Source organism: Beta vulgaris, chromosome 2 (genome assembly GCF_026745355.1).
Source record: "Beta vulgaris subsp. vulgaris cultivar EL10 chromosome 2, EL10.2, whole genome shotgun sequence".
Lineage (NCBI taxonomy): Eukaryota > Viridiplantae > Streptophyta > Magnoliopsida > Caryophyllales > Amaranthaceae > Beta > Beta vulgaris.
Genome location: NC_079203.1, coordinates 4,988,374 through 5,009,808, shown reverse-complemented (window position 1 = coordinate 5,009,808; position 21,435 = coordinate 4,988,374). Strand labels below are relative to the sequence as shown.

At 34.2% G+C, this 21,435-nt stretch overlaps 2 protein-coding genes across 2 annotated transcripts; one reads left to right on the top strand and one right to left on the bottom strand.

The window, feature by feature from the left end:
• Positions 1–2,908: 2,908 nt before the first annotated feature.
• LOC125494649 (uncharacterized) lies at positions 2,909–4,599 on the bottom strand. The gene is made up of 3 exons (XM_048638292.1): positions 4,290–4,599; positions 3,669–4,172; positions 2,909–3,519 (listed from the first exon to the last, which is right to left on the bottom strand). Exons 1-3 carry the CDS (start codon positions 4,597–4,599, stop codon positions 2,909–2,911), a joined length of 1,425 nt encoding a protein of 474 aa, XP_048494249.1.
• A 1,413-nt stretch (positions 4,600–6,012) lies between these two features.
• On the top strand, positions 6,013–20,854 carry LOC104887610 (probable LRR receptor-like serine/threonine-protein kinase At1g56140). The gene is made up of 19 exons (XM_048638291.2): positions 6,013–6,038; positions 8,270–8,341; positions 8,458–8,529; positions 9,070–9,141; positions 9,604–9,675; positions 9,774–9,845; positions 10,238–10,309; positions 11,621–11,686; positions 12,529–12,594; positions 12,775–12,819; positions 12,991–13,061; positions 13,589–13,962; positions 14,864–15,062; positions 15,151–15,303; positions 15,659–15,777; positions 18,716–18,926; positions 19,580–19,811; positions 20,099–20,249; positions 20,375–20,854. The coding sequence occupies exons 1-19, from the start codon at positions 6,013–6,015 to the stop codon at positions 20,663–20,665; spliced, it is 2,436 nt and encodes an 811-aa protein (XP_048494248.1). The 3' UTR covers positions 20,666–20,854.
• Positions 20,855–21,435: the final 581 nt, after the last annotated feature.

Genomic DNA, 21,435 nt, shown 5'->3' with positions numbered 1-21,435 from the left:
AGCTATGCAACAAACTAAAACTAACTTCTAACAACTTGTGTCAGCTCATCAGTGAGCAATAACAGACAACAGTAAGTAATAACAGACACTAGTGATTCATAACAGAAGCTCCCTGAGCTATAGCCCCTCCTCAAGCTGGACTTGGGGAAGAAGGAGAAACAATAAGACCAAGCTTGAAGGCTAATAACTTATGATGAGAAGCACCAAGAGAATTTATCAAAAATGTCTGCCAGTTGCATATGAGAACTGACATGATGAGTGGCAATGAAACCAGATTCTACATTTTCCCTGATATAATGAACATCTATGTGTAGATGTTTTGTTCTCTCATGCAAACAAGGGTTGGCTGCAATGTGTTGAGCTACTTTGTTATCACAAAATAAAGGAACAGGAGTAGGAACAATAACCTTAAGATTAGATAATAAATTAGTAACCCAAGTGAGTTCACTAGTTGTGTGACTCATGCTTCCATATTCAGCCTCTGTATGTAGAGCTTTTAGAAACAACTTTTGTTTCTTAGTCTTCCAAGAAATGAGTGAAGTGCCAAGAAAAACACAGTAACAAGGTTAAGGATCTAGCAGAATCAATACAATTACCCCAATTTGCATCGCAATAAGCATGAACTTGCAATGTTGAATCAGCAGAGTAAAACAGATCATGATGCAAAGTGCCTTTGAGGTACCTTAGAACATGTTGGGCAGCAAGGAAATGTGACACTCTAGGAGTACATAGAAAATGATTAAGCTGCTGGACAGCAAAATAAATGTCATGCCTTGCCATGTTCAAATATAATAATTTGCCAATAATCCTTTTGTAACACTCAGGATCAGTCATGAGATCACCAGCATGTTTGCTAAGCTTTAATCCTAGAGGTAAAGGACAATCTGCAATCTTGCAATCAATCATGAAAGTATTGTGAAGAAAATCCAATATGTACTTCCTTTGATTGAGTAAAATACTAGAAGAGTCTCTAGTGACCTTAATACCCAAGAAGTGTTTAAAAGGTCCTAGATCTTTAATTGTAAATTCAGCATGAAGTTGAGATTTCAATGTCTGGATAGCTGTAATATGTGTACCAACAACTAAAAGATCATCAACATAAGCTACAACTATAGTGTAACTGTCTCCAGAGTGCAAAGTAAACATGGAGTAATCATACTTAGATTGCTGAAAACCAAGCTTGAGAAGAAACTTAGTTAACTCTAAGTTCCACTGCCTTGAGGCTTGTCTCAATCCATATAAAGACCTTTGTAACTTGCAAACTTGACCTAGTTTAGCCTTCTTATAGCCTAAGGGAGGAGTCATGTATAAATCTTCTTCAATAAAGCCATGTAAGAAGGCATTATTGATGTCCAATTGGTGCAATTCCATGTGACAAGTAGCAGCAACAACAAGAATAGTCCTGACGGTTGTGAACTTAGCAACTGGACTAAAAGTATGTTTAAAATCTTTGCCTTTTATCTGTCTATCTCCCCTAGCAATCAATCTACCTTTACATCTTTCAACAGATCCATCAGGATTGAATTTACAGCCAATGGGTTTGATATTGGAAGGTAAATCAACAAGTTCCCAAGTGCTTCTATCTCTTTATCCATAGCCTCCACCCACCTTGGATCATGTTTAGCTTGAGCATAAGAACAAGGCTCAACATTGGATAAGACATTAGCGAGGCTATCAAGATGCGTTGTAGGTAAATGAGATAATTCAGAGCAAGTGTATGCATTAAAGGAGGAAGAAAGAGAACTGGGAGGTGAAATAGAAGGTAAAATAGAAGCTGGAACAACAAAGTCTTTAAACTTTATAGAAGGAATGTGTGGTCTAGTAAACCTTCTTAAAATGGGAGTAATGGGAGGAGTATGATTAGAAATAGAAATAGGAGAAAAAATACAAGGATGAGAATCTGTAGAAAGATTAGATGTATTTGGAGAAATAGGTGAATCAGAAGTAGTAGCAGTAGGAATAGAAGGTTGAGTAGAGGGTGTAGAGAAAAAGGCATGGATGTCATCATCATGAAGAGAATGACTAACCATAGTATTAGGAGAAGAAACTGAAACAACAGCAGGAGAAGAGGAAACATGATAAGGAAAGACAGTTTCTTGAAATGTGACATCTCTACTGAGAATGATTTTGTGAGATTCTAAATCAAAAAGTTTATAACCTTTTTGACCATATGGATAGCCTAGAAAAATGCATTTTCTGGCTCTAGGAGCAAATTTAACAGATGATTTAGATGAAGCATAGCATAAGCAACCAATTACTCTCAAATGATCATATGAAGGTGGTTGTTGCATCAAACATTCATAAGGTGTTTTCCATTGAAGAACAAAAGAAGGCATCAAATTAATCAAATAAGTAGAAGCTAACAGATCAGACATTCTCCCCAAAATTTATTAGGAAGAGCAGCATGAAACTTGATAGCCCTCAAGGAGGTGTTTATGCTTACTTTTCCACCCTCCCATTCTGATGTGGTTTACCATGTTGACTTCTTTGATGAATAATACCTTTGCTAGTAAATAAGGTAGTGCAACCTTCTTGAAAAATTTCAGTACCATTTTCACTTCTAATGATTTTAATAGAAGTATTAAATTGATTTTCAACATAAGCAATGAATTCTGTCATTGGTTTAGGAACTTAAGTTTTGGAAGAAACCAAATGAGTCCAAGTAGTTCTTGAAAAATCATCAAGAATATTAATAATATAATGAGCTCCTGATAAAGAAGCATGTTTGTAGGGACCCCCAAAGATCCACATGTACTAATTGAAAAATAGCACCAGCATGAGAGATAGAAATAGGAAATGAAGAATTATGTGATTTGCAAGAATGCATGGTTCACAAGAAAAATCTGCTGTATTATTATGTTTATGCATGTGGTATGGACAAAATGGACATATTCTGAATAGATAAGTGTCATAACCTAGCATGTAAAACACTAAGTGTAGGAATAGTAATGCTAACATGATTGCTAATATGTAACAAAGAAGATGAAGTGTCAGCAGAAGAAAAAGAAGATGCAAAATTGAACTTGTATAAGCCAGCCTGTTGAGAGCCAATAGCCTGGATTTCTTTAGTTGTAAGGTCCTGAAATTGATAGGAAGAAGAAGTGAATATAGCAACTAGATTATTTTGAGACAAAAGTTTACTGACAGAGAGAAGATTGTGATTAAAATCTGGGATCAAAAGAACATGTTGAAGAATTATTTTGTTTGTAAGATTAACAATGCCAAATACGGTAACAAGTTTGGTTGTACCATGAGGTAAACCAACTTTAATAGGAGTGGGTAGAGTAATGTATGAAGCATATACAGCTTTATCCCAGATCATATGATCTGCAGTGCCAGCAGTATCAATTATCCAAGCTAATTTATCAGCAAAAGTAGATACTGAATTAACATTGGAAGTTGTGATGATACCTGCAAAATTCACAGATGAATTAAGATCTAAAGGAAGAGATCCTGGAGCTTGACCTTTGACCATTTTCATCATTTCTTTATACACAGCTTGTACCAAAGCAGAATCAACTTAAGAATGTTGATTTGAAGTATCAGCAGCAAAGTATAATGGAGTATCACCACGTAAATTAAATGTCCTCCAGCAGTGTCACCAACATGAGCAACCATTTTATTAAAAGAAAGTATTTCCAGAGACTTTAGTTTTCATATTAAGAAACCATTAGGATACACTCCAGTCAATTTGAAACACTGGCCCATAGTGTGGCCAGTTTTCTTACAATAGTCACATTTTCTGAGACTTTTATCATATTTAAATCGCTTTCCATATCTTTTGTTAGTGTGAGAAGGATGAATTTGTGGAGTGGTTCCTTGAAATAATTGTTGCTTCATAGAAACAAAAGCACTAGTCTGAAGTGAGGTATCTTGCTGAATGTTCAATTCAATCTGCCTTTCAACTTGCAATAACATATAATATGCACGATTGACATTTGACAAAGGATCCATACTTAGGATATTAGTAGTCACATTATCATAACCTCTGTCTAATCCAACAAGAAGTTGAATTAACTTCTGTTTCTGATTAGCATTAAGAACCTTCTTAAGAATACCACAAGAGCACTTATCTAATGCACCACAATCACAATAAGGAAATCCATCTAACAATTGTATTTCATCCCAAACTCTTTTCAATTTTGAATAATATTGCACAATAGAATCATATCCTTGTTGAATGAAAGAAAGTTGTTTATGTAATTCAAAGAGTTGAGGTGCATTAGATTATCCATATCTCTCAACAATTTCTTCATACAGTTGGTGTGCAGACTGTTGTAGAATAAAACCTTCAACTATCATTTTATCCATTGAATTCAGTAGCCATGATTGAATGATGTAATCATTTATCAACCATTTGTGCAACTCTTCTGAATCTGATGGAGGTCTGGCAGTTTTTCCATCAATAAATGTTAGTTTATTTTTAGCACCTAAGGCTAACCTAATACCTCGATTCCAGGTGAGAAAATTGTCTCCATTAAGCTTATGAGCTCCAAGATTTTGATCAGGTTGATCTCCTGAACCTAAGAAGTACTTATCAGTATAACCTACAAGGTTATTGTGAGGTTGTGAAACAGAATTTTGTGAGGTTTCTGTCATTTTCAAAGAATTTAAGAACAGCAAAAATGCAAAATTGCAAGAATCAACTGATAGATTGTTTATGTAGAATGAATTCAGACAGAATTGTAAGACAAATCACCTTAAATTGTTAATTTAGATCAAATTCAGACAAGATTTTGAAAGAAAATCAACTCAGATTGTTGATTTAGATAAAAAAGAAAACAAAAGTTTCTGGAAATTGTCTTGATTATAGTTCAGAATTGATTGAAATCAATCATCAAATCAAAAATTGATCAGATACGAGCCTTTAGCTCTGATACCATGTGGAGATAATCATATTATCTTAGAGAGAAAAAGAAAGAATTTTATAGAACAAATCTATTTTTATTGAATCTCAAAATGAATTACAGCCCAAAGAAAACTATATATACAAGCAGAAAATACAAGAGTGTATAAGAAGCTATGTAACAAACTAAAACTAACTTCTAACAACTTGTGCCAGCTCATCAGTGAGCAATAATAGACAATAACAAGTAATAACAGACACCATGTACAGAACAAGCATGATGGATGTATTAAAGCAAGTTTGGAGGAACACAAATAAGATTGTGTTTATACATTAATGAATATTTTATAAAAATAGGTCATGCTCGATGTACATACATGGATGTCCGAAATAAAATAGTGAATGTACAAACAAGAAATTTTGGATGCATAAAAATGTACTTTGGATATACATAGATAAAATTTTGTAAGAACATAATAAAAAAACCGTGGATGTGAAAAACAATAATGATCGATGTAAAAAAAACAAATCAACAGTGATGGATGTACATGCAATGAATTTTGGATGAATACAAACAAAATAGTGGGTGTACATAATTCAAACTTTTTGTATGAAGATAAGAAAAAATGGATGTACATATCACAAATTTGGATGGAAACCAAAATATATGTGGATGAACACCAAAGTAACATTGGATGTATATAATGTAAAACATATAAAGTGGAGTTAAGTAATTTTGCAAAAAGACCTCTAATTTGTTTAAGACGAACTTGAATTTTCCGAACTAACATATACCTCTAGAAACAAACATTATAATAGCAAAATAACATATTTTTTTAAAAAAAGTATCCCCTGCATCCACATCTCCATATCATCCATAATATGCAACTTTTGTACTTCATAAGCACCACTTTTGTATGCTACTTCCTGTGTTAATGCTTAAAGTGTAACCTTTCAGGGGTCTCGGTCCAAATAATTTCTCTGGCACTCTACCATCTGAAATTGGAAACCTGACAAGATTGGAACATTTGTAAGTCAAAATGTGATGTATGCATGAATCAGACATCTTTGTAGAGCATTTTGCTTACTGCAAGTTTGATGTCTTTAATTTTAGATAGTACATAGAACATAATGTCAAAGTATAGGTTGCATACTTGCATAGTTGCATGGCTTTGGTTCTGAGCACAAAATGGTAAGGATATGAAATATGTGAATCTTTGAAAAATAGAGGATATATAGGCACGTAAAGTATGCATTATATAATGTAGGAAAAAATGACAATAGAGGTCTGAACTTTGGGTGATAATTTTTAAAAGGTTTGAACTATTGATTAACCTGTGTAGGTCCCAACTTTAGGAGGTCTTAACTTTTAGCGAGCCTTAGTGACTTAAAACTGGCTTAATAGGTCATCACTTGTAAAACTTGGATCACATCAGAAGGGTTAATTGAGGGAGGGATGTAGGAACTAGGTGAGATTTAAAAAAAAAATCTTCAATTTTAAGTCGTCGAGGCCCGCTAAAAGTTAAGACCCCCTAAAGTTGGGACCTACACAGGTTAATCAATAGTTCAGACCTTTTAAAAATTATCACCCAAAGTTCAGACCTCTATTGTCAATTTTTCCTATAATATATTAAGAAATTAATATTTGTTTCAATTATTATACATTTTTAGTGAAAACTTTGAAGTTTTAGATGGAATAAACAAAAATGAAATCTAGATATCCTTGTGAAATGAAATAAACAAATAAAACTAGAGCAAAGTACGCAGTATAAGTACCCATTGGGGATGTGGTTACAATTTGAAGTATCCATGCTTCATAGGTCATAGTTTGAAGGGCAGGTGGTAATAGCTCAATGGAGTATCACTCTAAATTTTATGGTTTTGCCTAGGATTCGAATCCTCATCGCAACAATCTGTTGGAGAATTCTCTTGTGATGGCAATGGGCTTTTAAGTCTGTTGTCTTTTAGGTTGTTTAACTTTGTGTCCAACCTTTGAATTACTAGGCCCTGCAAGCTAGTAGCCTAGTAGGGTTGGTCTTTGGGCCAATTATATCTCCTAATAAAAAAAAAAGGTTATAGTGATACCTTTTGTATATATACCTTGGCATACATCTTTTTTCCGTCTTGTACCCCAGACTCCCCCTAACCCACAAGGCCAATTGCTTGGGATTAGGGATGGACATGGTCCAAAACCCTAATCGAACCTTATTGGACCCAATCCTAATTTTAAGGTCTGGGTCTAACTTTTTCGAAGCCTAAAAGTCTGGGTCTGGGTCCAAGTGAACTTCTTAGGGTCCGGGCCTTAACATTCTAGACCCAGACTCTATACTTAACTCTAAGTTATTTAATATTCTTTTTGCCTTTGTGTTTAAGAGAAAAACCTTCGTATATATCATAAAATTTCAACTTTTGTCATTTATACCCTAAACCTTAGACCCAAACCCTAGACCCTACAGATCATAGACAATATCGAAAATCAAGAAATATTAAAAATATTGAAAATTGGGCAAAAATAAAGGAATAGGCTAGACCCTGAACCTAGACCCTAGACCCTGTAGACCTTAATGGGTCTTGGTCCAACTTTTCTAGACCCTTAGGATCCGGGTCCGAGTCTGGGTCCAACAAAAATTTTAGGATACAAATCTAGGACTTGGTCGGATCCGACCCAAACCCTAACCATGCCCAATCCTACTTGGAATAGGAACTGAACTATAAACTTCACTAGAATAGATGGAAAACTGACCATTTGACCCAATCCCAATTCCTACCTATTATCTTCTATAACTCTAGTACTAGAACTGTAGAACATGAAAACAATGTGCATAGACACATTGAATCCACAATAACACATCACATGGTTTATAAAATTTTTACGGTAATTATATTATGTTATTATGTACATAAGTTTTTCTAAGCCAGGTTCCATAAATTACCTATATTTGAGTTGAATTAACGTACTTTGTATATAAGGTGGATACGACATTAACCATTTTAAGGAACTCAACGAAAAACAATATACAGATTGCTAAATATAACACAATTCTTGAAACTTGACTGAAATTTTCTTAATAAAAGATTTACTATCAAATCTATACTTCTTACACTTTCTATTTTAGAAAGTTTCAAATTAGATGTTACGCTTTTATTTTGGGTAATAATTTCTCTCTAACTCTCTCCTATCACATGTTCACATGATGGTCACATGGGACCCTTTTATTTTCTTTATCTCTATCTCTTTCCTCTCCAAAAATTGACTTGAAGTATGTGATTTTAAAAGTGTCACATATAAAATAATAAAAAACGGAGAAAGTATTATAAATTTGGTTCCGCAATTAGATTGTTTTGCAAATTGGAGTATACCGTTTTCTCTTCTATTTTGCTATCGACCATTAAGTTATAATGTGGTGTGACTTACCTTAACAGGTCCATTAGCAGTTCTGGAGTTAGTGGGGAAATCCCATTGACATTTGCTAATTTGCGAAGCCTATTACGTGTGTAAGAGCTCATGCATATCTTCTCCTCTTCACAAACTCATTCGCAAAAGAACCCTATGAAAGTTCCTAGTTTTTAACACTTAGATTAGATTGAGTAGTAAATCTTCAATCATGCAGGCGGGCTTCGGACACGGATCTTACTGGTGTGATACCCGAATTCGTTGGGAATTGGAGTCTACTTCAATCATTGTAAGAAAATTCATTCAAAAAACTCTTGTACATTTCATGATTTTCCCCACTAGACTTCTTTTTTAAGTCGATTTTTGAAGGTAAAGAAGTTAGTTGCATAGGAGGAACGATCCATGTTAATACTCCCTCCGTCCTAAAATATAGTTCTCATTTTCATTTTGGGTATCCCAAAATATAGTTTTCATTTTTATATTTAGTTCCACATTTTTCCATAATTTGTCTAGAAAAATCATGTCTCATCATTTATTTGCTTCTTGAATTTTGTTTTTTCCTTTGTTTATTCAACAAAAATGTTACTATTAATGCTTTTTCACCAATTTATTCTTTATTCTCTCTCCTAAAATCATCTTTTCTCATACAACATTTATTTAAATAAACAAAAAAAATAATAGCCTCTTAGATTCTACTTGCATAAATTACCGTGAAAAAAGGAAAATGAAAACTATATTTTGAAACGGAGGGGGTAGTACTCAATTGCAATATGAATTCTCTTGGTATTAACATCCTTAACTATGTTATCCCATTAATTATTTCATGCAGGAGGCTTGAGGGTAGCTCATTGTTGGGACCATTACCCTCATCACTGTCTAATTTAACCTCCTTGCAGGAATTGTGAGCTTCTTTCTTGCGTACTTTTTCTATGTCTCTCCATGGTTTTTTAAGCAACTGCTTCTCATCGTTTGGTAACTGGTTATAAATGGTGGTAATGTGAATGAATTTCTATATAAATTTGTGAAAGAAATCATTGTTCATTCCCAAGGTAATGCTAATTTATCTTAAACTATACTTCCTCCGTTCCATAATAAGTGAAACACTTCTCTCTTTTATGTGAGAGCTTTTTTAGAGAAGTGTTTCACTTATTATGAAACGAAGAAAGTATATTTCTTCTCAAATTTTTATTCTTATCCGATGCCACCTTGAAATTGCGTTGTTATGGAGATTTAATGGTGCTTGTCTTGTAACATTATACTTAAAATTCATTTCTATTACCACAATTTATTAATAACTACCAAACAGGCTGTAGAAAACATTCTATTACCAATTAACCTTTTCTCATGTGTATACAAAATGTAGGAGGATAAGCGGCTTGTCAAATATTAGCTCTTCTCTGGAGTTTGTAACTGGTCTTACATCCTTACAATTCTTGTAAGGTCACATGAATCTAGCATACAGAGAGCGTAGATCATTGACTATGATATTATGTTTTGTTTTTGAGTTATTGCAAAATGTTTCGATATCTGCAGATCCCTTCAGAATAACAACATTACAGGTTCCATACCTCTCAGTATAGGAGAACTGCAAAGTTTGATTCAGTTGTAAGTTTTTTTGGAGCAAAGATTCAGTTGTAAGTTGTTCACTAGTGATTTGCACAAAATGACAATATATCCCCTTGCTATATACTTTGCTTGAGCCTACCAAAGCTAAGCTTGGCCTGAAAATTGGGATTGTGTCTTTTGTCCTTGAGGTTGGGGGTTCAATTCTCACAAGGGGAACTTCGAAGGTAGGGATATCTCTTACCCTCCCCTCTTACTCTCAAAGTGTGTAGCCCGCTAATCCAAGCCGGATTCACTTGTGCGAGATTTTAATTCGATAGGGCAATTCCTCTTACCAAACCAAAAAAAAAAAAAGTTCATCTAACTATTTATCGTCCATTTATGTTTCTCTTGTTCGATTTCTTATTGACCGGTGAAACTTGAACTTGGCACAGGGACCTGAGCTTCAATGACATAAGAGGAGAAATTCCAGACGTACTATTTAACCTTAGCTCTCTTTCTCACTTGTGAGTAATTATTATATTGCTTTCTTTATCAATCTACAAGTGACAAGTATCATAGTTTCCAGGTTGTAGTCTCTGCTTATATAGTACTAGAATTTTTTGCACGCGATGCGTGCTTGAATTTTTTTTCGAAACAGAAACTCGAATTTTTTCGGCATAAGAGTCAAAATTTGAACATTAGACATACGAATTATAATTGTTTTTAGTTGCAAAATTTGATTGGTTTTGTTTCTGTCACTTAATCTCTCACCATTTTTTTTTTTTTTTTTTTTTTACTTTTCAAAGTTAAATTCTATGAATCAAAATAGAAATTTTATTGAATTTATTTATGATTTCTAATATTATAATTTTTTAGTTGATTTTGAATTAAGTACAATACTTCATAAAGTAAAGAAAGTAACACTTTGATTTCAAGTCAATTTTTTCATGGTTGTAGTTTGTAAGTGAATTTTTAAGTTTTTGTAAAGTTTCTCATTTTAGTGATTTGCATAACGTAAATTATGCAATTTTATGATTTTAGTTGACTTGTGAGTGATTGTTATAATTATATTTTTATATTTTTGTTTGAACCCCCTTTGATTTGTAAGTGAATTTGTAATTTAGAATGGAAGGGGTAACATAGTCTCTTCATTCGGGGACACCATAGCTCCCCCCTTCCCTTATATAATAGAGATATGTTGTACTTTAATTCTTGAATGATATTTTACTAAACCTTTTTACCTTGATAATTAATCGCTATTATATAATAGAAAAAAATAGGTCCAAATATATGAAAAGTTTCATTATATATAGGAACACTATAAAAAAGTAAATAATTTTTTCCTTGTCTAACTTCTAAATTCTGATTTCACTACAAATACACCTCTATTTTTTATCATGACCCACCATTAATTGTGAATGGTTCTTGAGAATAGTGATTTGTAATAATTTTTGTAAATATTTTTGTATGTATTGACGTTCTAAGGTTATTAGTAGTTTAGTTTGTATGTTAATTTTAAGTTTTAATAAAGTTTCTGATTATTTGAGTGATTTGCGTGATTTTTATAACGTGATTTTCTCAATTGTATGGGTGAATTGTAAAGTTTCTTCCTTTAAGTGATTTGTGAGTAAGTGTTGTAAATTTATTTTAGGTAGTTTTCTTTGGGTGCCGATTTTGATTTTGACATTCCTTTTGTAATTTAGAAAGGGAAGGGGGGGCAAAATAGGCGTTTCAAAAGAGGACACCATTGCTCCCCCTTCCCTTATATAATAGAGATATTTCAAATGACAATATGGTCAAGAATATATTGAGGGTTGTTCTTTCTTAATCATCAGATTTCTTGGAAATAATAGACTAACTGGTGTTCTGCCTGCTGAGAAAAGCTCATCTCTGGCTAACATGTAAGTTGTACAATTCAAATAAATGGTCGTACATGCTTTTACATTGTTACTCATGTCATTAGACTAAGAACTTGGCACATTTCTCAGATTAGATTTAGGAGTTTATATCAATAGTTGTCTCAACTATTAGTGAACAAACAAAATTTTCAATAATAAATATGTATTTTATTATAGTTAGATCTATCGTAATATTCTACAACGTACAACTCCATTTTCGAGAATTTGGTAGCATAACGGCTAGTAGTGTAAAAATAATATATTTTTTAATATCAAAGGTATAAAAAACAAATTGGTTGTGAATAAAGTAAACTCTAGAACACGTACGATAACTCTTTAGATCTTTTTGGTCATAGATGACTAAATGTGTTCTATACACTCTCCAAGAAGATAAAAGTGATATATAAAAGGGATACAATTTAATTCTCAAAATGCAAACACCACTAATGGCTTTCTAAGTTTTATGATAATTCTAACATGTGTTGATTTTAGTAAACACTAGTTTTTATATACACGCGAAGCGTGCGAAATACGTAGAAAAATTTGTTAGGGGATGTAGAAAATTAAATAAATTTGTTAGAGATATAATAAGGGTAAATAGGGTTTCTAATATTTTGGTGTCCTACCCCTCTTCTCATATAAAATAGAGATAACCTTGTGATTACAAGTGAAAATTGGAGAAGTACAAGAGCTTTAATCCCAAGTGGTATAGCATATTTAAATTCCCATTTTGAAGTTTTATTCATTTCTTTACCCCTCTAATATATAATTCATGATCGTCTTAAATTGTTGTTTATATACGATCTGCATATAATAGAAACACATTTTAACTATATTGTATGTAGAGATGTATCTTACAACCAGTTATCAGGGAGCCTCCCTTCTTGGATCAGTCAACCAAATCTACAACTGTATGTTTAATCCATTATGTTGTGATATTTTATATTTCCTTCGTTGTTGAAATAAGTGAAACACTTCTCTCACAAAATTCTCGCATAAAAAAGAGAAGTGTTTCACTTATTTTAGAACGGAGGAAGTATATTTTTGTGATCATAGTGCTTATTTCTTACATTTGTTCATTGTGTATGCAGTAACTTTGTTGCGAATAATCTTTCTATAACAAGCGCAAATAGCAGGTTATGACCCCTTTCTTAAACCAATACTACATGTTCTAGATGGTTGTCCATAAAAAATGCTCTTTCAATTTTGTTTATGTACTCAAACTTTGCACGGAATCCACTTGATACTTGTGTTACCATGTTAATTTGGTAAGACTTTGAGATCTGAGTTAAACATTTATGTGTCAGGTCTTTGCCATCTGGGTTGAACTGCTTGCAGAATGGATTTCCTTGCCATAATAATAATGGTTTAGGACGATGTAAGTAATTCTTTCTGATTCAATTCTTTGATTCCTCACTTTTGGGGCAACTCCAAATTTTATATGAAGTGTATCTATGTGCGATACACTTTTTGGATACTATTGCTCAAATCAAATGCAAAGTTTTGTTGCTTAATCAGAGTTATAGAATTCTCACTTCCATGGCAAAATTGACCTACACACTAGACACTATGATGCGGGTGCATCCAGCGCCATCAGGCACCAACTTTGACTAGTAGCCAAAACACCACAAACTAATAAATAGCTCACAAATACCAACTTTGAAAAGTTAGCTTCGACGCCATTTATAACCCTCGGTGCATCCAGGCCAATAGTTTGAGCCTTTGAGGTATCTTGACTACTAGTCAAAGTTGGTAATGCTAGATGCACCGGCGCATAGTTTGTGCCTTTGTTGTGTTGAGGTCAATTATGATGAATGATTATATTCCTTTACCAAAGTACATTTGAAAATCTAATGAGAATCATAATTATATAGCATTAATCCATGACAATTTTTACCTATGCAGATTTTGACTTTGCTATTAAGTGTGGTGGTCCACAAATTACAGCTTCGAATCAAATTGTATATGAAAGTGATAATGAGGCCCTTGGTCCTTCAAATTATTTTGTGACTAGTGATGATCACTGGGCTGTTAGTAATGTTGGGTTGTTCACCTCAAACAACAATGTGTCGTATACATTCAACTCTCCACGCCAGTTTATTAGTCTAGACTCTGAATTATTCCAAACAGCAAGATTGTCAGCTGGATCTCTAAGATACTATGGGTTAGGCCTTGAAAATGGTAATTACAATGTTCAATTGCAATTTGTAGAGCTACAAATTGAAAATGGTGTAACTTGGAGAAGTCTTGGAAGGCGCATGTTTGATATCATTATCCAGGTAAAAGTTAGATCTTGTACTATTTTAGAAAATCCTTGTTTTTTTTTTCATTAGATAAAGCTTATAAAATTTAGTACTCGTATATATATAAACTAATCAAAATTGAGTATTTATCATGCACCGGGGTGTACCATGAACCAATAACTATTTTCTGCTCATTTGGAGCTCTCCTTTTTGAGCATATTTTGGCATTCGGAGACTTCCAATGAGCAATGATAAAGAAAAATAGCCTTGATGTATCATTCTCATCATCTCATGGTACACCAGAATTTGTTGCAGGAAAGGGATAATGTGATAATGCGCAACTTCGAGTTGTCAATTATATCCTTTTTGGAAATGGCAAAGCCACTCGAGGAATTTCTGACAAAACAAAATATTTTTTCTTAGTAGGGGTGATCCGTTGGACATAGATCCAATTTTTCAAATTTTTTGAGTCCTTGGAATTTGTTCGGCTTGGTGGTATCAAAATGCCACTTATGATAAAAGTTGTAATCAATTTTGATTGGCAAAAGACTTTTGCTGGTTATGATCTGGAAATCTCCCTACACAATTTTTTTTGAAAGCAATGGTTTCAAAAAAAACCTATGCAATGATAAATGTCATAATGATTAAGTTATTATTAATAATCCCATGGCTCAGAATTTCCTACTTCTAGTAATTCATAGATAATACAGCTGAATCTTGCAAGTAATTGTAGTTAATTTACACAAAGTGCTATTAGATTTTTGGCAAATTACATCTATGCAAACCAATTATTATCTGAAGTGATTTAATTTGCTCTTTAGTAGTCTTTTCGCAATTATTTATGTGGTTAAGATATAACTAAAAAAAGTTTATGATTGTCATTTCTGATGCTAATTGTCTATGCTCTCTAACTCACTTCTAAATTCTTTCAAACAAGGGAAATCGGGTGGAAAGAGATTTTGACATACGTGGGGAGGCAGGTGGTGAGTCATTTAGACCTGTTCGACGAAATTATACTACTCTTGTGACGGCAAACTTCCTTGAAATACATCTTTTTTGGGCTGGAAAAGGAACTTGTTGTATACCTAATCAAGGAACGTATGGACCTTCTATATCTGCTCTCAGCGTTACTCCATGTAATATAATCATACTTTTGTTAGATAATAGTAATATTATAGAAAATTTTCATGTTCATAAATAACATGTTACATTGTTGTTATTTAGTGTTTGAACCAAGGCGTTCAAGTTCAACAAACAGTACTCCTAAGACTGCATTAATTATTGGAATAGTTATTCCTATTGGAGTCATTGCTCTTCTTTCCATGGGTGCATGTTGGTTTATTCAGAAAAGGAAGAAATTACGCGCCGCAGAAGATGGTATGACTTCTTTTTTTGTTTTTATAAAGTAAGGAAAAAGAACTATAGGAGATCCTTTTCTCGAAGGAAACATATGATAATGCTTAATGGATTATGAATTTTTCTTATAAGAGATCTATATTCGAATTAGTAAATAGACTATACGTGCTAACAAAGTACAAAGTTTTATGTTAATGCTTTGTGGAGCAAATAAATTTAAAGTCAGGAATCTATAATTATAACATACCTTATTTAATCTTATCCAACTTTCGTTAATCATCATCTTCAAGTATTATACTCTTAATTGATTATTATTTTGTAATTAACCTCATGATGCATTGGTATTGATCTATACTTGCTCGTTATTTTTCTTCAGAGCTTGGAGGCATCGATGCAAAACCATACACTTTCAGTTATGCTGAAATGAGGTCGGCTACGGGAGATTTCGACCCTTTAAATAAGCTTGGAGAAGGAGGATTTGGAATCGTTTATAAGGTAAGTTGATGTCCTTTTTTTGTTAGGAATGAGCGAACATTAAATTACTAAGTAATTAAAGTTTACAACCCTCGTGAGGGGGTCACCCCTATGGGGATCCGATCAAGACTTTGGTATGAAGTTGGATGAGTACCTTATTGGTATACAAGCAAATAATTAGAGGGTGTTTGGTTAGAGGGTTACAAGAAAGGAAAAGGGAATTGGTTGATTTCTTTCCCTTAAAAACTTCTTTGGATTGGGGTTTCCCCTCTTTTCCCCTTCATTACCCCAAATCCCTCTATTTTGATTCCCCACTACCCCTCCACTTAGAAATGGGGGAATGGAAAACCCTTGACCATCACCTTTAACCACAACCACTTTGCCACGGGAACCACCACCCTAGAACCCCTCCACCGGAAACCACCACTCCACCACCTAAAACCACCACCATCAACCCGAAACCACCACCCCAGCACCGCTCCACCTCGAAACCACCACCCCACCTCCACTCCACACCCGAAACCACCACCTAAAACCAACATCCCACCACCGATCCACACCCAAAACCACCACCTCTACCCGAAAAACTACCAGATCCACACGAAAACCACCACCATCCACACGAAAACCACCACCATCCATGGAAAACACCTCTCCCTTGCCGAAAAACTCTAGATCTACAAGAGAGGATGAAAGAGAAAAGATTATTTACCGCAAAAATAATGGTCATGAAGGGAAGGAGAAGGGGTGACGGAGGAGGGAAAGGGGCGGCGCGCCCGGCGACGGAGGAGGAGGGGAAGGGGCGGCGCGCCGGCGAAAGGGAAGGGTAAGAGCGACGGCAGCGGTGGGGAGGGAAAGGTGGAGGAGGGGAAAAGTTGGTTACATGGGTGGTGGTAGTTTTAGGGGAAAAGTTGTGGTGGTGGGAAATACTAGGATTTCCTTTGATAATATCTAAACAAACAACTTTGAAAATCAAAGGGTAAACCTTTCCATTCTCCTTGTAGCCCTTTCTCAAATCCTTTCCCTTTCCACTCAACCAACCAAACGCCCCCTTCATATTTCCTACGTTTCATAATAAGTGAAACACTTACTATTTTATTGAACGTTTCAGAATAAGTGAAACATACCTTTAATGAAAAAAAGGAAGTTATAAAATGACAAGAATATCCATCACAGCTTTGTGTGGTTTGCTTTTCTCTCTCCTCCTTTTGATAATGAAAAGGGTATTTTATGATTTTTTTGGCTTTTGAAAGTGATGTTTATTAAATCTTGTGCCCAATCCTTATGTTTCACTTATTATGGAACGGAGGAAGTATAATTCGGGGGAAGGAATGGTAAAATACCTAGATCATTAAGTTCAAAATCTCCCTTCCTTGCTTCCTTAGCTATGTGAGTTGCCTGTTGGTCTCTCTCTATTCAACGTTACTCTTGTCCCTGGCATTGCTTGAAGTAGCTCCCTGTAAATTTTTTGTTGATGTTGAAAAAGTATGCTTTTACCCTTGGTATGCATGATTGTCTCCATGAGGCCCTTACAATATGATGCAATGATGCAACTATTTCGTTTGTTGTTCTTTATCCAAGTAAGAGTTGTCACGCACCAAGGTTGTGATTTCTTCCTCCAAAGGTTTTCATCTGGAAACCTTGGATCCAATTACCTGTATTATCCTTACAAACACCAGCAACTCCTACTTTTGTTGATTTATGAGCAAAAGATCCATCCATGTCCACCTTTTGCCTGTTAGGAAAGGTGGGATTTCAAGAGGGATGGAGATTGGGCTTTAATTCCATAGAATTGGTATTTTGGGTGAAGTATCATTTAGTGGCAGCTCATTTTGAGTTTTTATAGGAGGATGGAGGATGGTGACATGGTGTGTTGGATTTTTTGATGTACCATGCATTTTTTTTTCTAAAAGATAAACATAACATAATTCCAGGATACATGGTCAATCTCTGGGGAAGGATTGGTAGCATTTTCATGAATCTACATGAGGAGAGGTTGGTCACTTATCGGGTTAAACCCTACAAGATGGGAATAAGTTTCATCTTGAAAAAAAAAAATTAAGTTTGTGGTTTTTTTTTCAAAGAATGCTTTAAAAGATTTTATTCACAAAATTGAATTTTTAAAAGGTTTGTTTTGGTAAATTTCCATATACCTGAAGACGAAATGATACAGCTCTAGCTTGCATGTGTCATAAGGTTCGAACAACACTAATTTTTATACATAGTTTGAATAGCAATATAGGAGATAAATGAAGGGGAGGGGTAGCGGAGGAAAGGGAGGGGTCGGGAAAGAAAGGGAGTGGGAAGATGAAACTTTATTTTCCCCGAAATCTATACTAATATATTAAAAGGCGTGCATAAACCAGAAAAAAGTGTCACGTGGCGCTCTCTCTGAGGAGTTTTAGTTCATGTAATCCATGTACAATAAAAAAAATAGAAATTGCATAGTATAGGTTTTGATCCCGTGACCTCAAGCTCATGTACTAACGTTTTAACCACTACACCAAGTTGTATTTAGTGTTATCATATCAAAGTACAATATTAATAAATGAAATTTTTTCTTACCCGGAACATAGCCCGGACCTAATAACTAGTCTAAATTTAAAAAGGATGATGTTTATTAAAGAGGTAGGAAAAATGGTTCCTCTCCTCTCAATCCCCTTCCTACCGCCAATCCCTTGTCCAAATGAGGGTACTCGTTCCCTTACCTTTCCTTCCTTTCCTTTTCTCCATTTTCTCCTATCCCAACAATTTGTTAGAGCATAGACAATTGAAGCCTTCAAGGCTAAGTTACTGCTTTGAAACATCTAACCAAATGTACATCTTTTTATGGAAAAATAAAGTTTTCTAAGACATGACTATCAGATTAACGTAGTTCCAAAGGTGATTCTAAGTAGTAAAATTTCCCTGTTTACTTCTGGTTCACAATTGGTTTCGTTGTGTTTGTTTGCAATGACAGGGAACTTTGAATGACAGTAGAGTTGTTGCAGTTAAACAACTAGCTGTAGCATCTAAACAAGGGAAGAAGCAATTTATAGCAGAAATAGCTACTATATCTGCAGTGCAGCATCGGAACCTTGTAAAGTTATATGGGTGTTGCATTGATGGGCAAAAACGTTTGCTTGTTTACGAGTACTTGGAGAACAACAGTCTTGATAAACTCTTATTTGGTATGAACTTGAAATTTCTCCTTTATTTTGTCTCAACATAACAATAAAAAGGGCTGGTTTTTTAGAATCGCCCAAATCAACTTTTTTAAAATACTATGTAATAAGAAATTATTGTCCAAAACTACCTAATAAAATGTTTTGGATATGGACCACTACCTTATATGCTAGTATAATGTTAGGGCATTGACCTGTGTTTTGGCACTAACCCTTCCCCTGATTGCATTGTCACACGACTTTAATAAACCACATGTGTAGAAGAAATGGTCAGCTTCTACCATTTTGGCATATACTTCCCCCGTTTCATAATACTCGCTACACTTTCCATTGTGGGAAGTTTCACATTACTTACTTCTTTTTTGGGCAATTAAACTCTCTCTATCTCTCACATGGGTCCCTTATCTTTTTACTCTCTACTTTTCTCTTCTCCAAAAATTGCTTAGGAGTCTGTTAATTGTAGCGAGTAATATGAAACGGAGAAGTAGTAGTGGTCCATAACCTATAACATTATACTTCGTTTTGATAATAATTTTTTAGTAGGTATTTTTTTACAAAAAGTTGGTTTTATTAGGTAGTTTTCGACAAAATTCCTAATAAAGTAATTTGTTTGTAGTAATCATCATTATATTCATTAATATTTGATATTCATATAATAGGAGACTATAAATTGGAACTTGACTGGCATAAACGTTTTGAGATCTGTCTGGGAGTGGCAAAAGGCTTGACTTATCTTCATGAAGAGGCACACCTTCGAATTGTACACAGGGATGTCAAGTCCAGTAACATCTTGCTCGATTCTAATCTCATTCCTAAAATTTCTGATTTTGGTCTGGCCAAATTGTATGATGACAAAAAGACTCATATGAGCACCGCTGTTGCTGGGACAATGTAAGTACTACATATTGACTTACTTGTGATCTTTTATTTCCTTTTTTATTCTCCTTATACGAATATAACATACACAAGAATGTTTTAGACATAACTACATCTACCCAGTGAGGATAGATTACCTGCTAAAAAATAATTATTCCTGGTGAGTTGGATTCCACCATACATTAAATTCTATTAGTAGTGTGTAGTTTACCCACCAGATTTTATCCGAATGTTTTTATAAATGTTTCTTTTGTTCTTTGCATTCATTTTCCCCATATAACGTTTTCATACAATCCTTGTAGCGGATACCTTGCACCGGAGTATGCCATGCGTGGACATCTCACTGAGAAGGTTGATGTGTTTGCTTTTGGCATTGTGGCTCTTGAAATTATTAGTGGAAGGTCCAATTGCAACAATTCCTTAGGAAGTAAAGAGATGTATCTTCTTGATTGGGTATGATGGTATCTAATTAAAGTTTTGTCCATCCATTAATGACATAAACTAAGCATTGAAGAAGTAGCTTATCTTTGCAATTGTGTATTTAAATTGATGTCTTATAATTTACCTTGCTAATGTAGGCTTGGCATTTGTATGAGAGCAATCAAGAAGTCGAACTTGTGGATAAGAGATTAAAAGAATTCAACGAGAAAGATGCGAAAAGATTGGTTGCAGTAGCATTTTTGTGCACTCAAACAGCACCTACACAACGTCCAATAATGTCTCGTGTGTTGGCAATGCTATTAGGGGATGTTGAAGTGTCAACCATACCATCAAAGCCAACATATTTGGCTGACTGGGCAATTGATGACTCCAGTTTTGTGACCAGCGAAATTCTTGACTATATAAGATCTGATTCTTCAACAACTTAGGGATTTAATTGACCTGCAGATAATACCCCCTCTTAGCCTTTCATAATTACTTCATCTGTTTCAAAATATTTGACACGGTTTGACTTTCTCACTGCTTTGATTGCATTTTGTAAATTTTATGTAAAGAAAAATATAATCATATGGATTTTGTTGGATTCGTCTCGTTCTATACTTTCAAAATATCAACTTTTTAAAATTTCTATTTATTGAGAATCAGAGTTATTAATGATTAAATTATGCATTGGCAAGCGTGTCGAGAAAAGTGTGTCAAGTATGTTAAAACAGATGAAGTATTTGATTTTGTGCTAAGTTAATATTGATAAAACTAGCTTAATGCAGAACTTGGTATTAGCTTATAACCAAAAGATTTGTTAACTTGGTTGTAGGCATATTTTATTGCCTACGTAGTGTGAGCACAATTATAAAGGTTTTAGTTTAGAAACTCATTTTGGAAAAGAAGTTGCCAACAAGTTTTTGAAGGAACTTATGTGATATATGTTCTTTATGCAAGCAAATTACTAAAAGATGAACTTTTGTGATATGATCTTTAAGCAATCAAATATGCTGGAAATCTAATCCAGTTCTCCAAATTATCTGACTTTAATGTTGGAGCATTTATTTAGCTATTTGATTAACAATGGTATAATATGAGGTAATGAAAGCAATAAACACATGGGCATAAATATATGAAAAGATATGAAATATATATATATAACAATTCTCGAGAGGAGGAATCCTGAAGCTTAGCATGGATTGAAATTAATGGAGAA